At 39.9% G+C, this 27496-nt stretch overlaps 2 protein-coding genes across 6 annotated transcripts in view; both read left to right on the top strand.

The window, feature by feature from the left end:
• Positions 1-27496, top strand: part of Pms1 (PMS1 homolog 1, mismatch repair system component) — a 92689-nt gene that overhangs the window by 42828 nt on the left and 22365 nt on the right. For 4 of the 5 annotated variants that reach the window (XM_045147968.1, XM_045147967.1, XM_045147966.1 and 1 more), the window contains exons 5-6: positions 3227-3390; positions 23343-23459. In XM_045147968.1, coding sequence (XP_045003903.1) covers positions 3227-3390; positions 23343-23459 — 281 coding nt within the window. The remainder of the gene's footprint in view (positions 1-3226; positions 3391-23342; positions 23460-27496) is intronic. The other variant, XM_045147970.1, reaches the window with a different exon arrangement.
• On the top strand, positions 16554-17980 carry LOC123460164 (beta-enolase-like). The gene has a single exon (XM_045147971.1). The coding sequence runs from the start codon at positions 16597-16599 to the stop codon at positions 17899-17901; it is 1305 nt and encodes a 434-aa protein (XP_045003906.1). The 5' UTR covers positions 16554-16596; the 3' UTR covers positions 17902-17980.

Below are 27496 nucleotides of genomic sequence, written 5' to 3'. Positions count from 1 at the left end.
GTCTTCCTCCCTACTTCCTTTCCTTCCAATCTCTATTAAAATTGCAGTGAAAGTCTTCACAAAACTAGAAAAAGCAATCCTAAAATTTGTATACATCCCCAAATGACCCCAAATGGGTGGAGCAATCTTGAACTCCCCCCCCCCAAAAAAAATAGTGCTAGAGGTATCACAATACCTGACTTCAACTTAAATTCTAGAGCTATGGCATAAAAAAACAGCATGATACTGGCACAAAACCATGCATGTAGACCAGTGGACTAGATCCAGAACTGAACTCATAGCTACCTGATTTTCAGCAAAGGTACCAAAACCAGACATTGGAGGAACGATTGTCTCTTCTGCCAGTTGTGTTCAGAAACCTGGCTGTGCACATACAGAGGACTAAAGCTAGATCCACTCACTGCCTGTATAAAAATCAGCTCAAAATAGATGAAAGACCTTAATGTAGAACTTGAACATTTGAAACAACTAGAGGAAAGCTACTCACAATGTAGGCATGGGGTGAGAGACACCTTTATGTACTATTGGTGAGAATTTAAATTGATGCAGTTGTGATGGAAGTCAGTAGTAGGTTTCTCAAAAAAAAAAAAAAAAAAAAAAAAAACCTGAAAACTAGAACTACCATATAACACAGGTCTACTGCTCCTGGAAAGGAAGTCAGGGAAAGGGAATATAGAGATACCTTCACACCTGAGTTTATTTATTGTGGAACAGTTCACAAAACTAAGCCTCTTAATCAGACTAAGTACTTATCAACATGTACCATCAGCACATATCAGCCCTTAAGACCAAATGCACTTTGCTAGAAAAAACCACTGGCTTGAGCTAGAGCTTGAAAATAAACCAGACTCAACACCAAGTGTAGCAGACAGATTCAGGTTAGCTGAGATGAACTTCAAGACCAGGCACAGTTATGGAGGAAGGGATATTTATTGAAGCTCACAGATCCAGGGGAAGTTCCATAATGGCAGAAGTAGCTGACCAGCTCTTACAGGACCAGGCCGAGAGAGAAAAACCAAAAGCCACACAGCACAGCACACTCAGGAACTCTGTCAACCTAGGCACACTTTACATATCTTTAGACTGAAATTTCAAACCCACCACCACAACTTAAGATCCGCCCAGTGAAACTGCCTGCAGCCAGGTGGCTGCAGATGCAAACTGCAAACTCATAAAACACATTGGGGTCCATGTATTCAAACTACCACACCAAGTGTCACCCATTTTCTCTTATGTGGAATCTTAAGGCGGGGGGGAGATAGATAAATGTGGAAGTGTATCTAGGAAGGAATAAGAAAGGGGCTAGCAGAAAGGAGAGTAAATATGATCAAAGCATCTTATATCCATATAGGAAAGTGTTAGGAAATTTACTTTGAGTAATTAAAATATGCTAATTAAAAGACTTTTTTTAACTAAGTAATTAGTATAATATTTTACCTTTGTTTATACTTTTATTAAATTCTTAATTAAAAGTGATTATTTGGCTTGATTACTCTGTGTGTTTGTTTGTAGTACTGGAGAATGAACTCAGGGACTCATGGATTCTAGGAAAGCACTGATTTCTTTCCCTATCTGGGTTTGTTTTTAAGGCATGGTCTCACTAAGTAGCTTCGGCTATCTTCAAACTCACTACATAGTCTAGACTGGACTCAGACCTGTAGTGTTCCTCCTGCCTCTTCATGCTGGAATTGCAGGCATGCTTTACCATTGGCTGATTACTGTGCTTTGAATATTTAATTTTGAAGATGAGGTAATTTACCTAAGTTATTAGGTATCACTATTATTTCAGAATAGTAATGATTTTAGTGGGATAGTCAAGGTTATTTGATATGCTGTGTGGTCTTACATCACCTAACTGTTTGAAAACGCAAAGTAAGTTCCATTTCCAGATGGCTGATTACCAGTAGATTTCTTAAGATTGCATGTTGAGGACCCATCACTCCCTAAGGACTTAAAGGCAGTTAATGGTGGCCAGGTGAATGGGAGACATTTATGAGGTCCTATGATCATGAGTAGGATCCATGTGTTCTAATAAACAATCTCTCACCTGTGCCTTTGCAGGCATCCCTAAATTCAGAGGGTCCCACTTACACATAAGAAAAACAAGAGGGAGACAGCAAACTAGAAGAGGGATTGATTGGAAAGAAGTTCAGCAGAAAGGGGAAGTAACAAGAACATAAAGGAGGGTACTATGATAATACATTATATATGCTTAAAAACTGTCAGTAAATACTTTTTTAAAAAGAGATTGCTTTCTGATAATGGCATGTCTGTTATGGAAGAAACTAATTGCTCTCTAATTGGACTGGAGTCTTCCTCCATGGGAGGGAATGCATGCCTGGTACTGAAAACCAGTGAAAAGCCTATGTTTGGGGAGGTCATAAGCCTTAGGAGAGTAAAGACTGCTGTTGTCTGGCTAAATGCATATATTATGCCCACCAAATGCCTTCTAAGTACTTTTTACACTTGTGTTTATGCCCATCTAATAATGCTACTATGACTTTTGGTTAGAGAAGCTTCTCTTTTCAGATGGCAGTGAACACTGGGGTGACTCAGAAGTCACCATAGTGCTGAGAAGTGACAGTGGCATGTTTAGCACTAAGTGACACATCTTTGTCACACCATTCAAGGTTCAGGGTCCATTGCAGGAGAGGTGGCAGAAAGAATTTATGAGCCAAAGGGAGGGTAGGACTGCTTACAGTGCAATAGCAGTTTTCCAGACACAAAATGGCCTGGATACCAGTGACCTTTGAGTTCCTGACAGTACCTACACATGTCCTTCATAATAGGAGGAAACAATGATGTTAATAATAGAAGAGAGATTAATTGGAAGGAAGAAGAGATTCAATGGAGGGTGGATTTGGGAGGGGAAAAATGGAGGTGGTGGGAGGGAATTATCATAGTTTATTGTCTATACTTATGAAAGTCAATAAAAAGTAAAAAAAAAAAAAAAAGATTACATTCTGGTGAGCCCACGTTTCTCTGCATGATAAAAGCAGAATTCTTGTTTAGACCACATAGGATATTCTTAATAAACAGGTTACAAATTGAAGAATCCAGTAGGGGTTGGAGTAGTTTTCTAAGGTGACCTTTCTTTGGACTTGCTGAGTTGAAAGAGGGCTAGCCTTTGAGTGATGGAAAGGGTTGATTACTATTTATATGTAGATTTAAAGATCTGTAATATTTCTCCCAAATCTGAATCTGCTTTCATTTTATTTGTCAATAGGTACAACTGTAACTGCTTTAAAATTATTTAAGAATCTACCTGTAAGAAAGCAATTTTACTCTACTGCTAAAAAATGTAAAGATGAATTAAAGAAGATACAGGATCTCCTCATAAGCTACGGCATTCTTAAACATGATGTGAGGATTGTTTTTGTACATAATAAGGTGAGCATTTATTATATTGTGTAAGGATTTCTTAGTATTCAATATAATAAAGAGCTAGTATATTCTGTTAAATAAGTTAGATATGTGTTATGGAGTGAGTGTCTTTTGTTTCCCACAACCTCAGTTGATTTGTGGAAAATGTAATAACCAGTATGGTGGTATTAGGAAATCGGGCCTTTGGAGATGATTAGATCATGAGGGCTGAACCTTCATATATGGGGTTAGCACTCATGAGAAGCTCAAGAGACCTGTCTCCCCTCTTCTGTCATCTGAGGACACAGTGAGAAGATGCCATTTGAGAACCAGGAAGTTGGCACTAACCAGTGACTTGTGTCTGCTAGCACCTTGATCTTGGATTGCCTAGCCTCCAGAACTGTGAGAGTAAGCTACACAGCTTATGATTTTTGTTTGTTTGTTTTAGCAATCCAAAGATAGTATATAGTCATTTTGGGGGCATTTTTTTTCTTTTTAATCTCTGTTATACAAAGAAAATCTTTAGTTTGTCACCTGATAGCCATAGGAAAGGTAATTGAAGTTATAGTTTATGTGATATAAGATCATTGGTTCCTCCAGTAGACTTTATCATCCATAACATGCTTGAGTGCTTTTTCTTGTCAGACACTGTGATAGACTCTGGTAACATGAACATGTTTGGCCTGTTCTTTGAAGAAGGCACAATTTATAATAATTTTTTTTACCTCCTAAAATGTTTTTTTTTTAATTGAGAAAAGTTTTTTTTTTTTATGATAGTAATAGCTCATTCCCCCCCCCCCCCCCGTTTTTAAAAGCCTGAGGGACTGGAGAGATGGATTAGTGTTGAAGGCACTTGCCTATAAAGACAAAGGACCCACGTTTAATTCCTCAGGACCAACATAAGCCAGATACACCAGGTGGCACAGGCAGCTGGAGTTTGTTTGCAGTGGTTGGAGACCCTGGCGTGTCCATTCTCCTTCCCCATCTCTGTCTCTGTCTCTCTCGCCAATAAATTTTTAAAAAAAATTTAAATGCCTTTTTTTTAAAAAAAAAAAATGGGTTAGCTGTTACGGCACTTGCCTGCAAAGCTTAAGGACCCAGATTCAATTCTCCAGTACCTACGTAAGCCAGGTGCACAAGGTGGCGCATTCATTGGGAGTTTGTTTGCAGTGGCTAGAGGCACTAGTGTGACCATTTTTTTCTCTCGCTCTCTCTTTCAAATAAATAAATAAATAAAAAACACCTGGCTAATGCAGAAAGGAGTTCATTTTGTTGCTCAATCCTTTCTGGTTGTCCCCCCCCCCCAAAATAACTCACAAGCATTTTCAAATATTTAATAAAAGAAGGGCAGAACCACACAGCAGTGTGAAAGCCATTTAGGAATAGGGAATTAACATCTAGTGAGGATGTGCATACAGGGTCTATACCACATAGCCTGATCTCCTGCCATCCTCCCTCCCAGCAGCATATGAATGAGGCAGGCGTCCTCTGAACTGAAGTGAACATTCACTACTTTGCTAAGTGTTGCACAACTGGTAAAGTGTTGAGATAGGACTTGAAACCTGGCATGCCCCTGGAGTGCAGGCTCTTCCTACTCCACTGTGTTCTCATCCCATTTTAATATGATATTGCAGATTTCAGAGTACTTACAATAACTGAGGTAAAGGGTGTTATCTTGATTTATATGAGGAACTTGGAGCTCAGTGTGATAAAGTTTTTTTTTCATATGTTTAGTAAGTGATTTGCTAAATTCACAACCTAATGTGATCCAGTTTGTAATCTATTCCATGCTTTTTTACTTGTTTGTCCAATAGATTCTTTATCTTCAGAATGATCAGAATCTTTGGTCATCTTAAAAAAAAACAAACAGAAAAAAACCCTTAAGAATAGTCAGCCACCTGTTTCTGCTGGCATACAGCTCAACCAAGTGATCGCTTGAGATCCTTTCCAGAGCTCCTGGGCTGAGGTTCTCCAGGATGCTGATGGATGGAGGCTCATCTTGCTAAAATAACCTTATGACCTCTTGATTCAGAGGACGTTTAGTAATTAAAGTATACTGTCCTCAAGTTAAGAAAAGATCAAGGTCAAAAGAATCATAATCAGCAAGAGAAGACAGATGAAGAGTTACAATCTGAAGAGAAACAGGAGTTAGATGTTTGGAAAAGAACAGTGAGCATGACTCAAGACATTAGAATAAAGAGAAAATGTAGTATATATAAACAAGATTAGTGCCTCATTTGATGAAAACGAATGCAGAAGAATAATTGAGTTATTTAAGAAATTTTATTTATTTAAAATCAGATATATACTAAGGTGTTAAGTTTATGTCATTTTCTAGGCAATATAAGATTACCAATGTAGACATTTTCTTTTGCATATAGAAGATAGTGTTTTTGTAATACACTACATGTTATTTTGAAGGATGCTTTATGTGAAATTACAATAAGAATATGCAAGTCAGTCCCTCTTTGTCCCTCAGTAATTTCAGGTGCAATTCAAATCCTGTAGAATATGCAGTCTTATATTGTGAAAATAATATTTGGTTACCAGTTGATTTGTTAGCTATTATACAATATTGTGGACTGAAGTACAAATAATATTTCTATCTTCAAACTTTTCTGTTAATGCAGATTACTACTGTGTTCTACTGTTTTTCTTAATATTTCTGCTATACCTCAAAAAGTGTTAAAAATATATTGTTAGACCTTCCAAAGTCACGTTGACATACCTCTTTGAGCATGGACCCTTGCTGTGCTCTCAGAGGGCTTTCTTTTAAACATACTTACCTTCATTATTCTTTATGTGCTTTTGTGAAGCACTGTGGTTTTGTTCAAAGTTTAAGCACAGAGAGAATATTGATGTATTTTTTTTTCAGTATTAAAAACAATCATATTGCACATAATATGAGAAGTACTATTGCTATTTTGATAACTTGGATTAGCTAGTGTTCCTTCTTTTTATGAAGGTTTAACCTGCCAAGACATTCTTTGAATACTGATAATGCTGATGTTCTTGCCAGTATGGTTATGTTAGAAAGAGGTATTTTTCTTCTTTCATCACCATGTTCCTTGAAAGCATATTGAATAATGACACAGCCAAAGGAAAATAATTTACAAGTGGATTCAGTGAGTTTATTTAAAGTAAATATTATTTGGATAATGGATAGAGCTGTTCCTTAGATGAGTGCTACAGTTTTCCAGCTTAGTTATAATAATAGAATCATGAATCCTTGTGAGTCCTGATCTATATGTTTTTATTTATAAAGTAGTAATTTCCCAGAGGGAAAAATATTTCTAACTATGATATCTGAAAACAATGTAATACCCCTAGCCATTTTATATGAACATTAGTAATTTTGTAGATCACCAGTTGAAGTTATAATGTCAAATTTGTCATTTTGAATAGGGAACGTGTCATAATTATTGATTTTACAAGTACTTTCCTTATGTATTTATAGCTTTTAAATGTGTTTTGAAGTTTTGTGTTTTGCAATTCCAGGGATAGAACCCAAGTTTTCACACATTCATAGCATGAGTCCTACCACTCCTAAATTTTAATTGAGGCACATTGCAAAGGCTAAATTAAATGCCATTGATAAAATTTTCCACTATTTCAAGAGCGAGACGTGGTTTAAAGAATGACTTCCTCTTACTCCTAGTTCCATGTCAAATGAGTTTTTAGGTATATAGGGGGTAGTGTGGTAATGGCTGGTGGTTTGGGTATGTGTGTGCTCTGAGGTCTGGAGAAATGATGACACAGCTTTGAAAGCTTTGAATCCCTGATTTCAGTTAGTCTGAAATTGGTCTGACACAGACCTTGGCCAGAAACAGGAAACCAGAGATTTCATTAGTGATTTAGTATGGAAGTGGTGGCTCCATCTCTGGACATTGTTTTCTGAATCTCTGGAAGCGCACTGTTACTATAGTGGCAGAAGATTTGGTTTATAAACTGGAGGTAATTTTATGAAAATTGATGAAGTAATCTCTAAAGCCTTTTTTAGGTCTAAAAATCTTTGGATTTTAGAGATGTTGGCTTTTTTTTTTTTGGTTTTTCGAGGTAGGGTTTCACTCTGGTCCAGGCTGACCTGGAATTAACTCTGTCATCTCAGGGTGGCCTTGAACTCATGGCAATCCTACCTCTGCCTCCCGAGTGCTGGGATTAAAGGCATGCACCACCACACCCGGCTGGCATATTTCTTGAGTTTCTATTTCTTTTACAAAAGTAGAAGATATCATTTTTGTCACTTAGAAATTTTGTTGAGTGGTTCAGTTACCAAATCATAAAACAATAGGAGGTATGACTCCTAGGTCTTTAAACCTGAAATGACCACTAAAAGTTTTTTGTCTTGGTCCATATCTTCAGGAAATACTGTTTCCATTCCCAACCCCAAGATTTTCAGTGGATTTCCAGATTACTTACATGTTAATTATAGAGGAGGACAGAAGTTCAGGCCTCAGGTTTTTTTTTCTTTTCTTTATATTACCATTATTATTAACAACATATTTCGAATGGATACATTATGTGTAGGTACCCTCTTTTCCATCTTCCCTGCATCCATTTTGTTGGGGACACTCTTCACTGGGGTTGCAGGTATTCCCCATTGGGTTGTGGTTTATGCATTGTGGGAGCAGCAGTCATTTATTTTTTGAGGGGAGAGAATCCCTCTGGGCATGATGTCTCAACCTGTGGCCCTTACAATCTTTTGCCCCCCCCCCCCCACTTCCACAAAATTTCCTGAGCTGTGGTAGGTGAGTTTCATGTCTACTTCAGCGATGAGCTCTTAGGAATCTCTGGAGCTCTGCTTTACTAGTATCCTCAGGGTCTGTCTCCTACACCCTGGCATTGATTATCAGGTTCAGCATGGAAGCAGTGTTCTTGTTCATCTCCCCAATACCTTTGTGGTTTCAGGTGTGGCTTGGCTGAAGTGTGAGTGGTAGTTTATATCCTTCGATCTCTCTACTTCTGAAAAAGAACAGATTCTCCAGTGGAGAGTGAAGTCAGCATAGTTTAAATGGGATATTTATTAACTTAGAGAAAGTTTGATGTATGTAACCCCTCTCTTAGCCTAAGGCTAGTGAGAGCTTGACATGGAGATTTAGTTACAGATACAAGTTTCTTTACACAGAGCAGGTCTCTTAGGCAATCAGAAAGCTACTGGTTACCCACCGAGGCTGTGTGCCACTATTGCACTGGTGTTTACATCATGTCAGGGTGTTTGCTTCTGCGTAGCTTAGACCTCTGGTTGCTCAGACTGTTGTTGGCCACTTTCCTCCAGTAGCTTATGTAGCGATTTCCAGCACTTGACAGGCTAACTGGATGGGGACTGGCTTTCTTCTGGATTGCAGCCAGGTCTCCCCATCAAGCCTCATTTTTGAACACAGTGTTCATTCTTTCCTTCTGCCTATTAGATGGAGAGTCCTGAGTGCAGACTCAGAGAGATGTGTGATGACTCATACTCTGACGAAGAGTCCAGTGGAAGTAAGGAGTTTGAATATGAAAGTGTAGGAATAATTTAAGTGGTGAAAAGTTAATGAAACCTTGAATGGTTGTCAAATTTGCACTTTAAGTACTATGCAAAGTGAGGGTAGAAAGACTTCATGGTAGTTGTGTTTTGAGTCATACAAAATGAGTATTTAGCAAGTTGGTTAGGCTGGAGCTAATACTCAGGTACCTGTTATTATAGAGATATAGCTCCTAACCCTGGCCTAAAATTCTTCCTGATTTTAAACAGATAATACATCTTAGTTGTTATAAAATGTTCAATAGTCATGCCCCTGATTTGATGAAGACCTAAGAGAATTATGGGAATAAACTTAAGCATTATTCATAATAGCGATTCATTTCTATGGTGAGGTGGTAGAGGTAAGAGAAATGGTCTGGGGTAGACAGAAAGGAAGACTTCTCTGTTGGCTTTCATTGGTGAGGGTCAGATACCAGCCCAGAGCCATGGGATGTATGATTACCTCTCTAGATCTTCATGAGCAGGGGTCAGTGCTGAGCCTTTGCCCTCATCACAGACACCCTTTCTCTTCCATATCTGTTTGCACGTGACAGATGGCATTCACACACCTCTGTAATCCTATGTGACCACTGCAGACTTCCCCTTAACAGTCAGTCTTGGAACAGCTGATCACTTCGGGCCTATCAGGACTAATGTCATCACATTTATATTCCTGTTTATGTCACTCAACATGGCGAACCTGAGTTCCTTAACTCATCTGTTATTATTCTTCCTCTACCTGCATTTCTTATATTTCATTCTCTGAAATGCCCTGTTTCATTGTCTGTCGTAAGTAAATTCTCTTCTGTCCCTAGTCTTTCTTTAGTCACCATCTTGCTCTAACTGCTGACTTTCCCTGAGAACCCTGTATCTCTAAATCTCTACAATTCCTGCAGGACTTTCTAGTAGGAACTGGTTTCTCCACCTACTCTTTATATCAGACTGTCCCATTGCACCATTTAGACAATTCAGTTGGTTGGTTGGTTGGTTGGTTGGTTGGTGACAGGGTATCATTTGATTGCCCAGCCTGGTCCTGCTTTCTTGCCTTCTTGATTTTCCGTATGCGGCCAGTTATTATAAAATCTGCATTTGTTATTTATATATAGTCCTAAACATTTTATTAAGTATTTTAAATAAGGATTGTAAAATACATACCATCCAATTGAGCAGTTACTGAATATTATATTAGAGTATCGAGACCAACTATCTGCTTTGTTTTTGAAAGTTACTTATTATAATTAATGTGACAGTGGACCCAGAGACTTCTAGATTGCATGCTTGCATTGCAGGGAAGAAAAAGAATGATTGGTTAAAACCACATGGGCTTTTTTTTCTTTATTGTATGTGTAGTTAACTTGTTTGATTTGATTCTCTTTGAATAGTTTGAACGTTGCCTTGTCTTAGTGACTATACTTAGCTCATATAAAAAGGAAAGTTACTTTCAGTAGGGTATGTATCAGCTAATGCTCTTACATCAGGCTTTGCATATAAACTCTAAGAACTAATTACATAATTTAAAAAAAAGCTGAATCCCCTCCATAAACAAAACTTATAGAGTGAGATGAATTTCTAGGTGTTCTTGCCCCTGTGGTATTTTTGAAAATGTATGAAGTCATCAATTGTTTTAGTATTCAGAAAAAAAAAATTATCTGAATCATTGGCCCTTTAAAACTGACACCTCCTACTAACTAAAACTACTCCCAGTCTTCCTTTACAAGCATAACTTTCAGTCCTGACCTTGCATGTTAGCAACTGAGCTAGAGTCACCCTCTTTTTCAGGAGTCCACCACCATGGTAACTAACCCACTTGATTATGAACATCCAGCCTTCCATGAGCACAGTGCTTCACAACTTCAGCAGTCAGCTCTACCTCTTAATACCATTACCATGGCCATGAAGTTTCAACATGAATATTGGGAAACCTTTAGACTACAGTGGTTGCACTTCCTGCCAGTAGCATAGCTCTTTACCTTAGCATTGCATGTTGTAGTTCACTGTGGATCTTGTATGCAACCTGGTCTTCTCTGTGTATCTCAGAGTACCTTTACAGTTGAGGCTTACTAATTCAGTACTGAGTAATCACATCTAGCTGCTTCTTCGTCTTTCCTATGTCAGTGAAATAGAAATGGGGAAGAGATTTGGCCACCTTAAATCAAGCTTCAGATGGGGTGCATGTAAGAATATATTTTTGATCGAGGTGCTTCTGCACTGTCATCAGACTGCCCAGAGTCAGATTCTCACTTGGCACATCAGATGCTCCGACTTTGTGTGACCTAGATAGAAAACATATGGAGGTATGTGTGTATTTTTAGCACATGTTAAGCTTTCAGCCTAAGGACACGATATACAAAAACCTTGAGGCGGCACAAAGACAATCTGTTTGCAAGAATAGTATAGATGAAATGGTAGAGAAAACAGAATAAAGATTAAATTTTATGTTGAAAATGAAATTAACAATTCAGGCTCTTCTGTATTCTTAATTTTATTACATTGAACTGTTTAGCTCTTTAATACTGAATTCTACTTTAAAAAGTAGTATGGCCTATGAACTCATAGTATTTTACTAGTCAGCAGGCCTCTTTATCATTTATTGCAAACCTAACTATAAACAGTTAAGAATGCCCCTAAATTAAGCCCTGATCTGATGCAATAATTGTCTAGCATGAAATAATGCTCCCAAGCAACTACATTTGCTGTCATATAAAATTTTTAAAAAATAAAATGATATTTTTTGTTCTCATATTTTACATCTTTTCTATAACCCACTTACTAAAGTCATTCTGTATACTAACTTCAGCGAGTCAGGCAGTGAAATAGCAACCTTGGCATTAATCAGCCTTTCAGATTTATATCTGAAAGTAAGACATCATTAATCTAAACCAAATAAACAATGTAGTGTTCAGGTTAGTTTAACAAACTTTATAGCTATATTTAGTGTAGATATTTTAAAATACTGTTTTTTTATTGTTTGGGTTTTTTGTTTGTTTGTTTGTTTGTTTTGGGGTTTTGTTTTTTTTTTTTGGTTTTTTGAGGTAGAGTCTTTTTTAGCCCAGGCTGACATGGAACTCACTATGTTGTCTCAGGGTGGCCTTGAACTCACGGAGATCCTCCTACCTCTGCCTCCCGAGTGCTGAGATTAAAGGCGTGCACCACTACACCTGGCTTAAAATGTTAAGTTTTTAAATGCTTTCTCAACTATTTTATATATACCTGAAATTGAGTATTTGCCTTCCATGTGTGAAGCCCTGGGTTTGATGTGCAGTACTGCCAAAATAAGGTGTGTATGGATGAGAGAGACACTGAGAGAGCACCAGAGCTTACACAGTTTTGAAGAGGTACAGCTTTGTGACTAGGCTTCATTGTTCAGTGATTCCTTGTTATAGGGAATTTTTGGTGTGGGCCACTTCTTTCCCATATGTTTGCAGATTGTTCAGAATGGTTACCTACTCTCTGTTATTTGGAATGTTATCCCTATATCATTAGCTGATGGCCAGTGTAAAACAGTAGCCATGAGAGCAGAAGCCAGTATTTCTTAGTCTTTTTAGAGGCTTACATACATGTGCACTTATTTATTTTATTCTCAATGTTGTTCAGAAAAAAATAGGGTTACCATGTGACACAACAGTTCTAACCCTAAATACATACCCAATAGAGACGAAAATACGGGTCCACACAATCTTGTCATAAATATTTATGGAAGCATCATTTGTAAGTGGAAACAACTTAAGTAGTCATCAGCTGGTTTGAGGTTACTTCAGTTTTATATCCATACAGTGGACTATGATTCAGCCAGTTGAAAAAGATAGTGCACTGATATTAGTAAAATTTGAGAATGTTATATACTACGTGTCATAAAAATGTAGATATTGTGTGATTCTTTTTATGTGGCATACAAAAACTAGGCTGACTTATAGTAAAGACTAGTGACTATAGAAGGGTGGAGACAGTCATTATTAATGGATATGACCTTTTCAGAGCGAGGAAATTGCTGTAAAATTAAATTACAGTGATAGGTGTACAACTGTAAAAATAAAAATAATAATGACTTTTAAATGGATACTTCTATAATTTATGAAGTTATATCAATAAACTGTCATATTAAAAGACAAATGAGGGCTGGAGAGGTGGCTTAGTGGTTAAATGCTTGCCCATGAAGCCTGAGGACCCAAGGCTAAGGCTCGATTTCCCAGGACCCACGTTAGCCAGATGCACAAGGGGGTGCACACATCTGGAGTTTGTTTGCAGTGGCAGGAGGCCCTGGCATGCCCATTCTCCCTCTTTCTCTCTCTGCCTCTTTTCTTTCACAAAAATAAATAAATCATATATTTTTTTTTAAAGACAAATGATAGCTAAGGATTTCTTAAAGTAGTGGACACAACCTGTCATTATTAGCATAAACAAAAGTGTGGCAGCCAGTATGCTTGATAAAAACAAAGAACTAATTTTCAGCTTTATTGAGATTACTTTGCCCTAAAAAACTAAAGACATTCATTTAGCGGACCTATTCTGGTACAAAGTATTATTCTCTTTGGAGGAGAGGGGAAATGACAACTTTTATACATATATATACAATGTATTTTGATTATATTCACCTCCATTACCTTCTCCCCTCCTACTGAACCCCAAATCCCTTCTTCTTAAGTAGTCCCACTTCAACAAGTCTCACTTCTTGGGGAGGGTTATTTGCCAGAGCATAGGCAACTTGCCAGTGTCTACAGTACTGAAGATTTCTGCCTCTCTGACTTAAGCAGCCATTAATTGACAGTAACTTCTTAGGGAGGGGTAGAGGTCTAATGAGCACCTAGCACCTCCATATCCATGGCAAAATATTAGTGAGTTCAACTTTGTATAGGTCTCATTCAGATAAATAGCTGTATGACTTTATGAATGCAATAGCCATGTCATGTCCACAAGATAGCATTCCCTAGCACTCCTCCCCGTCTTCTGGCTCTTTCTTTCTGTACCCTCTTCCACACTGTTCCCTGACCCTTGTGTAAGAAACAAGAACATCATGTGGTCCATTTTCAATATTTATAAATACCTCACCTAAGACTTGAATTTACAGGATTAATGAGCCAGAGGTACTGAACCCCAGTGATTTTGAAATCTTTGTCCAGAGTGGAACTTTTCAGGCTGTGAAGCAACTCAGTGCATGCCTGGATCTGTAGATACCAGAGCCCCAAGGTCAGCTAAACAAAGAAGTTAAACTCAGAATGAAGGTTACATTAGAACACTGGGAAAATTGTACCTGTACAACTATTCAGCCAATGGAGAAGAAAGGAGAGACCTATGTTTAGGGTAAAAGGTTACTTTCTGTGCTTAGATGGTGCCTTGCCATTTTTTTCTTGGATTGTGCTTGACTTTGCAAGATCAAAATTAAACCACCTCAGTCTCTTTATTAAACATAAACATTTAGAAGGCAGTTTGATGGGCACAACCTATCCATTTAGCCATACAACAGTACTAACCTCCCTCTCAGGGCCTGCGATGTCCCCAGTCACAGGCTTTTGGATAGGTTTGCAGTACTAAGCATGTATTCCCTCCCATGTAGTATTCTCAAATCCAATCAGAAAGTAGTTGGTTACCCCCATCATAGTCATGCCACTGTTACACTAGTAGGTGCATCTTGCCTGGCTGGTCACTTGTGAAGCTTCCAGGGTCCACCGCAGCTCAGCCCAATGCTGTTCTTGATACCAGGGACTCAGCTGAACGAGCTAGCCCATCATTTCTCTTTTGCCAACAACTTGTTCTTTTGGATTTCCCAACTTGGTAACACTGCAGACATTCTACTCCCCCAGGTCAGAGACCAAGAGGCATTCATGATTCTTCTGTCCCCTATACTTGCAGTCACACCATGCAAGTGATTTGCCATAAAAATAAACAAAGTAGAAGGACAGTTCTGTAAATTTCATCTTCTCTGACTTGTGTCACACTGTACTTTCAGGAATGGATGACAGATTACCATCACAGCCACGATAGCAGGAATTATGTACCATTCTTAGAGCACCCGTGGGAATATTCTGTGAATGTGAATTTCATTTATTTTGTATGCACAGTCAAAACTGAAAACATGAGGTGAATACAGTCATTTTTCTAAAAGTCATGTTAGTCTAACTTCAGTTCTTGCTAAACCATTCTTGCCAAGATCTCTTTCATGCCGTGTTTTTAATTCGGTTTCTCCGGTGACAGTATTACATATAAGAGAAGTTGTAAGCTTTTCTGTGTGGTGTGTGAGGCCATTCTTTGTCTTGCTCCTATGCATCTAACTTCATCTCCAGAGAGCCTCCTCTCGCTCTCTCTCTTTCCATGAGTCTGCACATTGCACATGCTGGCTCCTGTCAGGAATGTGCTGCCCAGGATTTATCTGAAAGGCAAATGTCTTCCTTCAAGTCTTACTACAAATACAGTAGACTCAATAATAAATTCAAGATGAACTCATCTAGAATTTTTAATTCAGCAAATACAATGTGTGATAAAGGATCAAAGTACACTTCTTTATTTTGAGAGAAAAAGGGCAGAGAGAGTGAACTGGCACACTAGGACCTTCAGCCTCTGCAAATGAACTACAGATGTGTGTGCCCCTTTGAGGTGCATGTGCGACATTGCATTCTTGCATCATTGTGTGTCTGGCTATATGGGACCTGGAGATTCAAACATGAGTTCTTAGGCTTTGCAGGCAAGCACCTTACCTGCTAAGCCATCTCTCCAGCCCTAAAAGATACTTTTGATATATCTCATGTTTCTTCAATCAGTTCTCATAAAATGATATTAGCAAAACATACTTTAATACCATAACATTTTATTTAGAAATATACTTCTTGAGGTTATGCCCTAATTGTGTGTGTGTGTGTGTGTGTGTGTGTGTGTGTGCGTTTCATGCACCTGCACCGCTGGAGATTGAAACCAGGTCCAGTTATACATGTTAGGCAACGCTGTACCACTGAACTATGTTTCTAGCCCCTGATACCCTGAGTTTAGAATTCTACACATCTATTTTTATACCTTGAAATTTAGGATGGGACAGTAACTGAATTATCTTCCTAATCACCATTTTGCTGTACATTCTAAAGTAATTATTGTATAGCAACGTTTAACTAAATATTACTGACAAATTATTGAGAATTTAGAAATTATTAGGCATACAAGATCAGAATTGGTAACAACAACTGCATTTTCAAAAACATGATGTACAAATAGGAGAAAATGTCTCAGCTTTTTTGGACATAGACATAATAATTATTATTAATATTTTTTTTTTTTTTTTGAGGTAGAGTCTCACTCTAGCCCAGACTGACCTGGAATTCACTATGGGTGAATAGGGTGGCCTCGAACTCCTGGTGATCCTCCTACCTCTGCCTCCCGAGTGCTGGGATCAAAGGCATGCACCAGCACACCTGGCTGAACTTTATTATTTTGATATAGTTTTCTGTTTTAAGAACCTCAGTTTTATTCCTTGCCTCTCTTTTAAAGGGAAGTTGTATACTTTTAAGTGACTGTGTTAAAAATAGCTGAGCAATTAAAACACTCATTGTAATTAAAAATTACATGGCTGTGGATAGAAACTGTACATAAAAATGCATTTGCCAGACACATTACCTTTGGGGAATTCCTATAGTTGGATCTAAATTATTGCTGTCTTTAACTAGAGACAAAAGTGTTGGAGGCCACTGTCCTAGCTGCCACCTAGACTCAGAGCTACATCCAAAGCCCAGAGAAGACATCACAGTACAGCCATGGCCATGCAGAAAATCTTTGCTAGGGAAATCCTAGACTCCAGGGGCAATCCCACGGTGGAAGTGGACCTGCACACAGCCAAAGGTCGATTTAGAGCAGCTGTACCCAGTGGAGCTTCCACGGGTATCTATGAAGCTCTGGAACTGAGAGATGGAGACAAATCACGCTACCTGGGGAAAGGAGTGCTGAAGGCTGTGGAGCACATCAACAAGACACTAGGTCCTGCTCTTCTAGAAAAGAAACTAAGTGTTGTGGATCAAGAAAAAGTTGACAAGTTTATGATTGAGCTGGATGGGACAGAGAACAAATCCAAGTTTGGGGCCAATGCCATCCTAGGTGTGTCCTTGGCTGTATGTAAGGCAGGAGCAGCTGAGAAGGGAGTCCCCCTCTACAGACATATTGCAGACCTTGCAGGGAATCCTGACCTCATCCTCCCAGTGCCTGCCTTCAATGTGATCAATGGGGGCTCCCATGCTGGAAACAAGCTGGCCATGCAGGAGTTCATGATTCTCCCAGTGGGAGCTAGCTCTTTCAAGGAAGCCATGCGCATTGGTGCTGAGGTCTACCACCACCTCAAAGGGGTCATCAAGGCCAAGTATGGGAAGGACGCCACCAATGTGGGGGACGAGGGTGGCTTTGCACCCAACATCCTGGAGAACAATGAGGCCCTGGAACTGCTGAAGACAGCTATCCAGGCAGCTGGTTACCCAGACAAGGTGGTGATTGGCATGGATGTGGCAGCATCTGAATTTTATCGCAATGGGAAGTATGATCTTGACTTCAAGTCACCTGACGATCCTGCCAGACATATCACTGGGGAAAAGCTTGGAGAGCTGTACAAGAACTTTATCAAGAACTATCCAGTGGTCTCCATTGAGGACCCCTTTGACCAGGATGATTGGGGTACATGGGCCTCATTTCTCTCAGGAGTGGACATCCAGATTGTGGGGGATGACCTCACGGTCACCAATCCCAAAAGGATTGCCCAGGCTGTTGAGAAGAAAGCCTGTAACTGCTTACTTCTGAAGGTCAACCAGATTGGCTCAGTGACCGAGTCCATCCAGGCCTGCAAACTGGCACAATCTAATGGCTGGGGAGTAATGGTGAGCCACCGCTCTGGGGAAACCGAGGATACATTCATTGCTGACCTCGTCGTGGGGCTCTGCACAGGACAGATCAAGACTGGTGCCCCTTGCCTCTCAGAGCGCCTGGCAAAATACAACCAACTCATGAGGATTGAGGAGGCTCTTGGAGACAAAGCTGTCTTTGCTGGACGAAAGTTCCGTAACCCAAAGGCCAAGTAAAAAGCTGAAAGACCAGACCTCACAGGACAGATGCAGGCCTTCAAGCCCTTCTCCCTGAAATAAACATGGGTGCCAAACATGGGGAAAAAAAAAAAAGTGTTAGAAAGTAACGAATAGGGAGATGCAAAATTTTAGGTTAAAAAGTGGCTTCATGGCTTACTCACTTTTCTTTGGGTTTATTTCATTGAACTTCAGTTTACTCTGTTTTGTTTTGTTTTGTTTTGTTTTGTTTTGTTTTGTTTTGTTTTGTTTTGTTTTGTTTTGTTTTGTTTGTTTTTTGAGCTAAGGTCTCATTCTAGCCCAGGCTGACCTGGAATTCACTATGTAATCTCAGTGTGGCCTCGAACTCATAGCGATCCACCTACCTCTGCCTCCCAAGTGCTGGGATTAAAGGTGTGCGCTACCACGCCTGGCTCATTTTTGTGTATGTGTGGAGGCCAGAAGACAACTTTGGGCCATCATTCATATTTTTCTTTTTAAGATAGAGTCTCATTGGCCTAAAGTTAACCACACAGGCTAGCATGGCTGGCCAGCAAACTCCTGGGATCCACCTGGCTTAGCTTTCCCAGAGTTGGCTTGTCAGTATAAGCTACTGCATCCAGCTGTTTTAAAATGTGGGGTTTGGTGATCAGACTCAGGTCTACATGCTTGCAAGACAGAGGCTCTGCTGTGATAGCAACTGTCTGAAATGTTGTGAAAATCAACACTAGTTAATACTGCATTGGTGTCTAGCAAGCAGTAAGTTCTTAAATCCTAACTCCTAAAGTTGACTAGTATCAGCAGAGCTCTGGGAGTAGATGAAAGGTCTTCCTCTTACTTGGCACACTGAGCAACTGGTTTTAGTGAATTACTGAGGCAAGTTGCTATTTGAGGTTCTGAAAACTTGGAGGTGGTTTGCAGTGGTGTAGATAAACAAAACCAACCAATGATTGCCATTCGTATCCCGAAAGAGCCCATCCTTTTTCTGCTATTTTTGTTTGTTTGTTTTGATTTGATTAGTTATGTACACAATGTGTCTACAGCCATGTTGGTACCATCCTTAGCCTCCTCCCTGTCCTTTCCCCCACTGCAAGGGCCCTCCTTGTTGGGGATTGTCGTCATGCACTGTGGGGTTAGCCATCAGTTATGGAGAAGAGGCCGTGTCTCTGAGCATAATGTCCCAACATGTGGCCCCCTCTTCCACAAATTTCTCTGAGCCATGTTGGATTCATTTTAGGTCTACTTCAGTGCTAAGGTCTTGGGAGCCTCTGTGTCTCTGAATATCTGGTTTGGTAGGAGTTGAATGTATTCTGTGTCTATCTTCTTCACTCTTGTGCTGGTACCAGGTTCACCAAGAAAGCAGCATTCTTGCTCATTTCCCCAATTACTCTTGGTTTCTGCTGGGGTCCTGGTGATGTGTAATGGGCTCATTCTGTCATCAGGATCTGCATCCATCTGAAAAAGAGAAGCAGATTCTCCAACAGAGAGTGAAGTCAGCACCAGATAAATGGGATAACCATTATTATTTTAGAGAGAATTTAATAGGTGTTGGCCCTCTTGTAGCCCATGAATGGTGGGAGCTTGATAATGGAGAGTGGGCTCTTTTTTTGGATATGGTTCTGACTTGTTTCCCAGTTCCAGTTCCACCTATGGGTTCCGTTCCAGTGAGTGGATCAGTTAGCCAAATCAAGAGCAGTTGGTTTCCCACCATGGCTGTGTGCCAGAATTTTATTTGTATGAGCATTATGTCAGGTTGTTTGCTGCTGTGTAGCTTAGATCACAACTTACTTGGACAGGTGTTGGTCATTTTTCCCCAGTCGCTCATGTACTACCTTCTGGCACTAGACACACTGTCTGGGGACTACCTCTCTTCCAGATTCCAGCTAGGTCACTCCATGTTCTGTACCAACAGAATATAGTGTCTTCAGCAGTTGGGTCTTACCACTAACCTTTGGTGGGTCATCAAGTACTCTGACAGAAATCTGTCTTCTTTTGGGAAACCTTGTAGGTCTCTCTGATCAACAGCACACTGTGGATGTTAACCATATGCTGGTACTGGGAGTTACAGGCCAGCACCAAGGAAAAGAAGGAAGAAAAAGATAAAAAGTATAAAAAAGATAGAGAGAAGAGGGAGAGAGAGAGATAGGAGAATATTAAGGTTAATCTTCATCATACCCTCTCCAGGGCCCTGTGATTCAGGTGTTCCCTCTAAGGACCTGTTGAAGATTCAACCATTTAGTCTGCCTTTTAGGATATAGAATTATATGGTACCATTGCCATTTGGGTCCAGTTTTGTGTTCCTCATCCCTTCCTTTACCTTCCTTTCCCACTCCACCCGCAGCCCCCCCCCCCCGCTATTGTCTGGTCCTTGAGACACTTATTAGGTATGTCAGTCTCTTGGGCAGGTTCAGGTTAGGAGCCACAGATGACTGAAACCATGTGACCCTTATCTTTCTGTGATTGAGTGAGTGAGTTTGCTGAGAATGATCTTTTCCTGGTTTGATCATTTTCCTTCAAATTTCATCGTGTCATTTTTCCTTACTGCTGTGTAGAATTCCATCATGTAGATATACCATATCTTTGTTATCCATTCATCTAATGATGGACATCTGGGTTGATTCTAGCTCTTAGCTGTAATGAATTGAGCAGCTATAAACATGGTTGAGAAAATCTCTCTGAACTGAGGCATGGAGCTTTTAGGGTTAATGCCCAGTAAGGGAATAACTGGGTCTGTTGGTAGTTTTAGGAGTCTCCATATTGCTTTCCATAGTGGTTGGTTGGTTGTTTTCGAAGTAGGATCTTGCTGTAGCCCAGGCTGACCTGGAATTCACTAGTTCTTTCAGGCTGGCCTCAAGTTCATGGCAATCCTTCTACCTCAGCCTCCTGAGTGCTGGGATTAAAGGCGTGTACCACCATGCCCAGCTTCTTTCCTGCTATTCAGAAAACATCATGAATCCGTTTACCTCACCCAGAAAGTTAGAACTTCTTTATGCCACATAAGCTGCTGTCATTGTTAAGATTTCCTTTGGTATACTTTTGAACGGTTTTAGTCTGGATTGTTGTCTTTCCCTGTTTCTCTCCTTTCCTTGTCCTCCACCCCACATGTGTGATAGATCTCTGCCTTTTGTAGAATATACAGAGGATTCTCCAAAATTATGTTAGTTTAATTGGCCATCCATGTGGAATAGGCAGTACAGTTTCATAATTGAGTTTTATCAGCTTGATCTATTGAAAATTCCTTTTTAAATATTTTACTCATTTGCAATCAGGAAAGGTGGATAGAGGGGGGAGGGAGAGAAGGAGATAGGGAGGATGCACATGCACCACACACTCATGGCTAAGGTCTCCTGATACTGCACATGAACTCCAGATAGATATGCTACTTTGTGCATCTTGCTTTACCTGAGTACTGTGGAATCAAACCCAGGCCATCAGGCTTTGCAAGCAAGTCCATTTAACTGCTGAGCCTTCTCTGCAGCCCCCCAATCTCCTTTATTATTATTTTTTTATTTTTTAAATATTTATTTGAGAGAGAGAGAATGGGCATGCCATGGCCTCTAGCCACTGCCAACGAGCTCCAGACTCATGAGCCATCTTGTGCATCAGGCTTGTGTGGGTACTGAGGAAATCGAACCTGAGTCCTTAGGTTTTGCAGGCAAGCACCTCAACTGCTAAGCCATCTCTCCAGCCCCAAAATGTCTTTTTTGATATGAAGTAACCACCTCAACTGGGTGCTTTCTGGCAGTCCTCTTTCTTTTCTCTGTGTCTTCTACATAATCCTTAAATGTTTAAATCACTGTCTTTCCACCATTCAACAAAACATCTATTTGAGAGAGAGGCAGAAACCAGCAAAACATACCTTGTCATCCTCTAGCCACCGGGTCCACAACCCTACTTGCTAATGTGCCCCTTCTTACTGCCTCCAGACTGCATGCGTCACATTCGGCCTCTAGGACCTTGCTGTGTGCGACTTTATAGGCACACTTCAGAGAGATGTCTAGGCCCTTTTTTTTTTGTTTTTTTTTTAATATGTCACTACCCAAATCACTGAGATTTGGCTCTGTCTATACTTCTGTAAAATTCTTATCACTCTTTCCTGGCTGTGAAATCCGTTTGTCACATTGCTCTCTGGCCAGTGTGTGTGGTGTATAGAGGTGCCTGCTTTATGTGCTCTTTCTTGGGTGTACAGCACTCTCCTATGGCTCTTCCTGCTTCAGTGGCTACTCATGTCCCCTTATTCCTCTGCCTGTCCTTTGAATGCTGGCAGTGTTTCCTCTTTGGGCCTTTGCATATTTGCATCAGGACAGAAGAAGTACTAAGGGAATATTTGTTGAATGACTAAATATTTTCTATATTCATGATTTCTCAAGGGGTTTTGACATAACTACACATTGCTGACTGTACCATGCAGTTAAAAGCCAACTTTGGTCTTATTTATGGATAATGGTTCTCATTTATGGTTTTGATTTTTTTGAGACAGAGTCTCACTGTGTAGCCCTGGAACTGTGTAGACCAGGGTGTCTTCAAGCTTCAGGCCGTCTCACTGCTCCTACCTCACGAATGCTGGGATTACAGACAAGAGCCACCACACCCAGCTGGACTGTGGTTCTCTAACTGTTGACTATTTACCACAGTAATCCTGCAGCATAACTGTCTATCCTCAAAAAGAAAGTGACAGCCGGGCATGGTGGCGCATGCCTTTAATCCCAGAACTCCAGAGGCAGAGGTAGGAGGATCGCCATGATTTTGAGGCCATCCTGAGACTACATAGTGCATTCCAGGTCAGCTTGGGCTACAGTGAGAAAGAAAAAGAAAAAGAAAGTAACATTTTGATTTTAAATGTACATTGAAGGCTAGCATGAGAGATGAGAGGCAGGGAGAGGATTAATTTCATGAAACTTTTATGCTTGGTTCTTGTCTGTGCTTGCCTATATTAAGTATTTCATTTTCCACTCTGAGAAAGAAACAACCATTGTGTAGGGAGAAGATAAGGTTAAGAGGTTACATATTGTGTAAGGAGAAGAGGAGGAGGTGAAGGGAAGTTACACATTGTGTAGAGATAAGACTGGGAGGTTACATATTGTATATGGAGAAGAAGAAATGAAGGAAGGTTACACATTTTGTCAGAAGATGAGGTTAATGGAGGTTTATACTTGGTGAAGGGAGGCTTATGTTTGGTGCCAGTCTGTGCTTACCTATGTTAAGTGTTTAATTTTTCATCCACTCTGAGAAAGAACCAGCCATTGTGCATGAGAAGACAAGGTTAAGGGAGGTTACATATGGCAGCATATGCAACTTAAATTCAGAACCAGGGTTTGTTCAGTCAAGACTTCATAGCACGAGAATGTCCTCCACGTGATACTGGAATATAAGTTGAGGGTAAAAGTTAACTATGTAAATAAAGTTTTGAGTTTAGCACATCTAAATTGTTCTAAAATATGTGCATATCATTTTACTACTAGGCAGTTATTTGGCAGAAAAGTAGAGTATCAGACCACAGAATGGCTCTCATGTCCGTGCTTGGGACGGCTGTTATGAGCAACATGGAGTCCTGTCAGCACCGCTGCGAGGAATCACAGGTATGCATCAAAATGTCCTTTACGTCCCTTCTGGGGTAGCAAGAGGTTTTTATTTTAATGTTTTTAATCAAATATGTAAGTAAGATTAAAAAAGAAAGAAAGTACAGGGCTGGAGAGATGGCTTAGCAATTAAGGCACTTGCCTGCGAAGCAGAGTTTACAGTTATTAGAGGTCCTGGCGCGCCCATTCTCTCTCTGTGTCTGCCTCTGTCTCTCTCTTAAATCAATACGTAGAAAGAAAGGACACACAAAGCGAAGCTCCTTTCCCAGTGCTGCATCCTTTGCACTTACATTGACTTTTTTTTATAAAGACTTTTCTTTTGAGCTTATCATTTTCCCTTCACAGTATGGAAGAAGGAGAGTTGCTTAGCTTCTCTTTCTCTTGTTCTTGTGTATGCTCCTATTTCTTTTTTGGGGTTGTAGGGGATCTTTCAGCTTTAGACAGTGCTGTTTGACTCTCTACCAGTTGATCCCCCCCCACACCCCTGAATTACTACTGGCTGTTTCCGTTTTTAGTCTTGTCAGCAGTACTTTCAGTTTTCAAACTTTGACTTAAAAAAAAAAAACACAAACTTTTTGTGTGGGAGTGGGGGCAGACTGGGATTGAATTTAAAGCCTCACACATGCTAGATAAGCAATTTCTACTGAGCTATGTCCCCAGTCCTTTTTAAATTTATTTTTCAAGTAAAGTCTGTCCAGGCAGACCTTGAATTTGTGATACTTTTGCCTCGGCCTCCCAGGTAGCTGGGATTACAGGCCTGTGCCACTAGGCCTAGCTTTAGCAGATTTTCATATATATATATATATATATATATATATATTTTTTTTTTTTCTTTGATCATTGCTGAACATCTAACGCAGGCTCTCAGATGTGCTAGGCAAGCCCTCTGCCACTGAGCTACATCCTCTGGCCTGTGATCTTTGTTTCTGCCTTTCATCTTCGGTTTGAAGAGTCATCTCAAAGATCCAAAACTGAGATCTTTTATTCTCTGATATTTTATATGCTTTGAAGCTTTAATTTGCAGTCATCTTGGAGGCAGATTATTTTTCTGTTGTCTTGTTTTCCTCTATACATTACCTCTCCCTTCCCATAGCTTGGATCATATCTCCTCCCTAGTCTGCATTAAAAGCCAGGTGTTCCATGAGCTGATCATACTTTCCTAGCCAGCTTGGCTTAGCCTGGCTCTTGGTTTTCGAGTTGTCTCTGTTCTTTCCTGTGACCCTGGCAAGCAGCTTCAGACAGTGGTCACAATATTTTTAAGCTGTTTGTTTTTATTCAGTGGAGATGCTATGTGATCTCCTGATTTCAAATGGAAAGACTGATTTCAGTCCTCTACCCTGCATGGAGTGTTTTTCTCAATTCCAGAATTGAATTTTTAAATGGCATGTCTTGTTTCTGACCTTTCAGCACATAGGACTTTTAGCTATCTTTCTTTCAGGTAGGTAGGTCTTTTGAAATTATATTGAACATAGATTTTTATCACTTTCTCACTGTGTGTAGTTTGCAGTTTGGGAGAGGAGGGTTTCCACACGCTCTTGTTTCCCTATCCTGACCAGAGTATTTCAGTTACTTAACTCCATGAGACTACAGAGCTTTACTAACAGAAGACAAAGACAGAGGTTAAACAGTCAGGGTTACATCAGTGTGAGCAGGCTAGAGAAGAAGAGAGGTTTGACAGACTGTGGGCTCTTTATGGTGATGAATAATGTAGGCATTACTAGTTTGGTGACTAGATAAAAGTGGGACAAAATACTTTATGAAGAATTTGAAGGGGGTGAATTTATTTTTTTGACAGCCAGTTGAAGATAGAAAGCATTTGAGGTGAAAGAAATGTACTCTAGCAGCAGCGTCATGGTGTCACTGGTAGGTAGTGGTTGAAAGCAGAGGTGTGAATAAAATCACCCACAGAGATTGACTAGAGAGCAACAAAAGGAGACCTGAAGGCTGAATTCAGAAGGTGCATTATCATTTTTAGAGGGTAAAGTGAAGGAGAGAAAGCAGCCGGTCAGACTGAAGAGGCAGTGTCAGAGAGCAAGCACAAAGACACAAAGAGAAACAGAATGGGTAGAAAGAGTTACTGCTGGTGTTGGGCCTGCCGTCGAAAAACTGGACTGACCGTTGATGGAGAAGCCTGCTTACTAAGGATGGTGGCAGAAAGGGAGAAAGGCCCACATTCTGGAGTTGTCAGGGCAGAGGTACTGTTTATTTTTTCTGGTAGGTTTTTCGTTTCCTTTTTAGGTGGAGGTATAGAATTTTGTAAGGTCTATTAACTTTTTATAAAAATTATTGCACTGGTTTTATGTTCTGTTTTCACAAATTGTCTTGATTTTTAGTTTTTATAGCATGCAAGACATGATTTTTACTTACTTTTCCATAGACCTTTCATATTGTTTGTTAGTTTTTAAAAGTATCCTAAATCATCTTTTAGCTCAATGTCTATGAGTAACAGATAAGCAAGGCCAAACAAGATAGTGTGAAAGGATAACACTGTCAGGTCCATATTTTAATATTTACCTCATTTTATTCTTCATTCCTTTCCTATTCAGAACAGAGTAGCTGCATCTTCTCTTTTCCCCTCTCCTTCCCTCCCCTCCTTTCTCCTCTATCCTTTCCTCCCTCCTGTCCCCTCTCTTCTTGTCTGTAATCCATATACCCAATAAGTCTTTCAGAGGTCAAGCAGGCTCTCCCTGATGCCCAGCAGGTGCTTTAGGAATGGTATCGTGTTACCTGGTAAATTATACAACCATTTATAAATGCTGTGAAGTTTTACAGTTAATTAAGTGGTATCATCTTGTAATGGATTATCCAGATTTATTAATTTATTTTTCCAAATTGGCACAATTTGGCACTGTGACAGTAATGCACTTAGTGTTCTAAAATTGGTAATGCATCTCCTTAAACACTTACTTCCAAGGGCAGAGATCACTGTAGACATAGGTGATAGCCTACAGGCTGTGTTGGTGAGAAGCTTCGTGGTTACTGCTTAACTAAAAATAGAACCATCTCTGATATATTTGCTTTCCTAACCTAAGCTGTATTTTTTATTAGTGTTTCTTAACAGGTTCATAACATATCCACTTTGGGTTGTTTCAGATAAGATTATGGCCAGAATACACACATACAACATGACTGTAGAAGGAAGGAAAGTATTTGGTGGAGGGGTGGGGGGCTATATAAATTGTTAACAATTCTCTGGACTGTCTTTAGAGCAGTGTTAAAGAGGAAGTATTAAAGGAAAAAGCTAGAACATGTTCTCTGCCTTCTATGCTTAAACCTCTCTCCCCTCTGGCCATATTTGCTGGTATTCTTCCACTTGAGCCCTCCTCCTCCTTGTACATTTGTAATGGAGAGGAAGTAAGTATGTTAATCACGAATATACTTCTTGTACTATGAGCAACACTGAAGATAAAATACAACTGGTGTTTAGTCCTGAGGAAATTAATTCAGAACAAAAGAAGTTTTTAAGGGTTTTTTTTTTTTTAATTAAATCAACAGTGAAAATCTAGTATGGGGCAGGAGAGATGGCTTAGTTATTGAAGGTGCTTGCTTGCAAAACCTGATTGTCTGGGTTCTGTTCCCCAGTACCCATATAAAACCAGATGTACAAAATGGCACATGTGTCTGGAGTTCGTTCTTTAGTGGCAGGAGGCCCTGGTATACCCATACTCACACTTGTTTTATCTGCCTCTTTCTCTCTGTCTTGCCCTCAAATAAATAAATTAAAAAGAAAAAAGAAAACCCCACTATGACTGGTTATGTATCAAATTTAGAAAACTAGCCATGTCTGGTGCTGAGGAAATGTTTTGGTGGGTAAAGAACTTGGGATAATTGTTTGCCACACAAACCTGAGGATCCTGAGCACACACATAAAGGCTGCTTGTGTGGCACATGCCTGTAATCCCAATGCCGGGGAGTTTGAGATAGGAGAATCTTTGGGACTTGCTGGCTAGCTACCCTAGCCCAATTGGTGAGCTCCAGTTTCAGTGAGAAACTCTTCTTCAAAAAAAAGTTCAAAGGTGATTGATTAAAAATAGCTG

The sequence above is a fragment of the Jaculus jaculus genome, chromosome 4 (assembly GCF_020740685.1).
Source record: "Jaculus jaculus isolate mJacJac1 chromosome 4, mJacJac1.mat.Y.cur, whole genome shotgun sequence".
In the NCBI taxonomy this organism is placed as follows: Eukaryota; Metazoa; Chordata; class Mammalia; order Rodentia; family Dipodidae; genus Jaculus; species Jaculus jaculus.
Note: the sequence above shows the minus strand (reverse complement) of the source record. Positions and strands in the feature narration are given on the sequence as shown.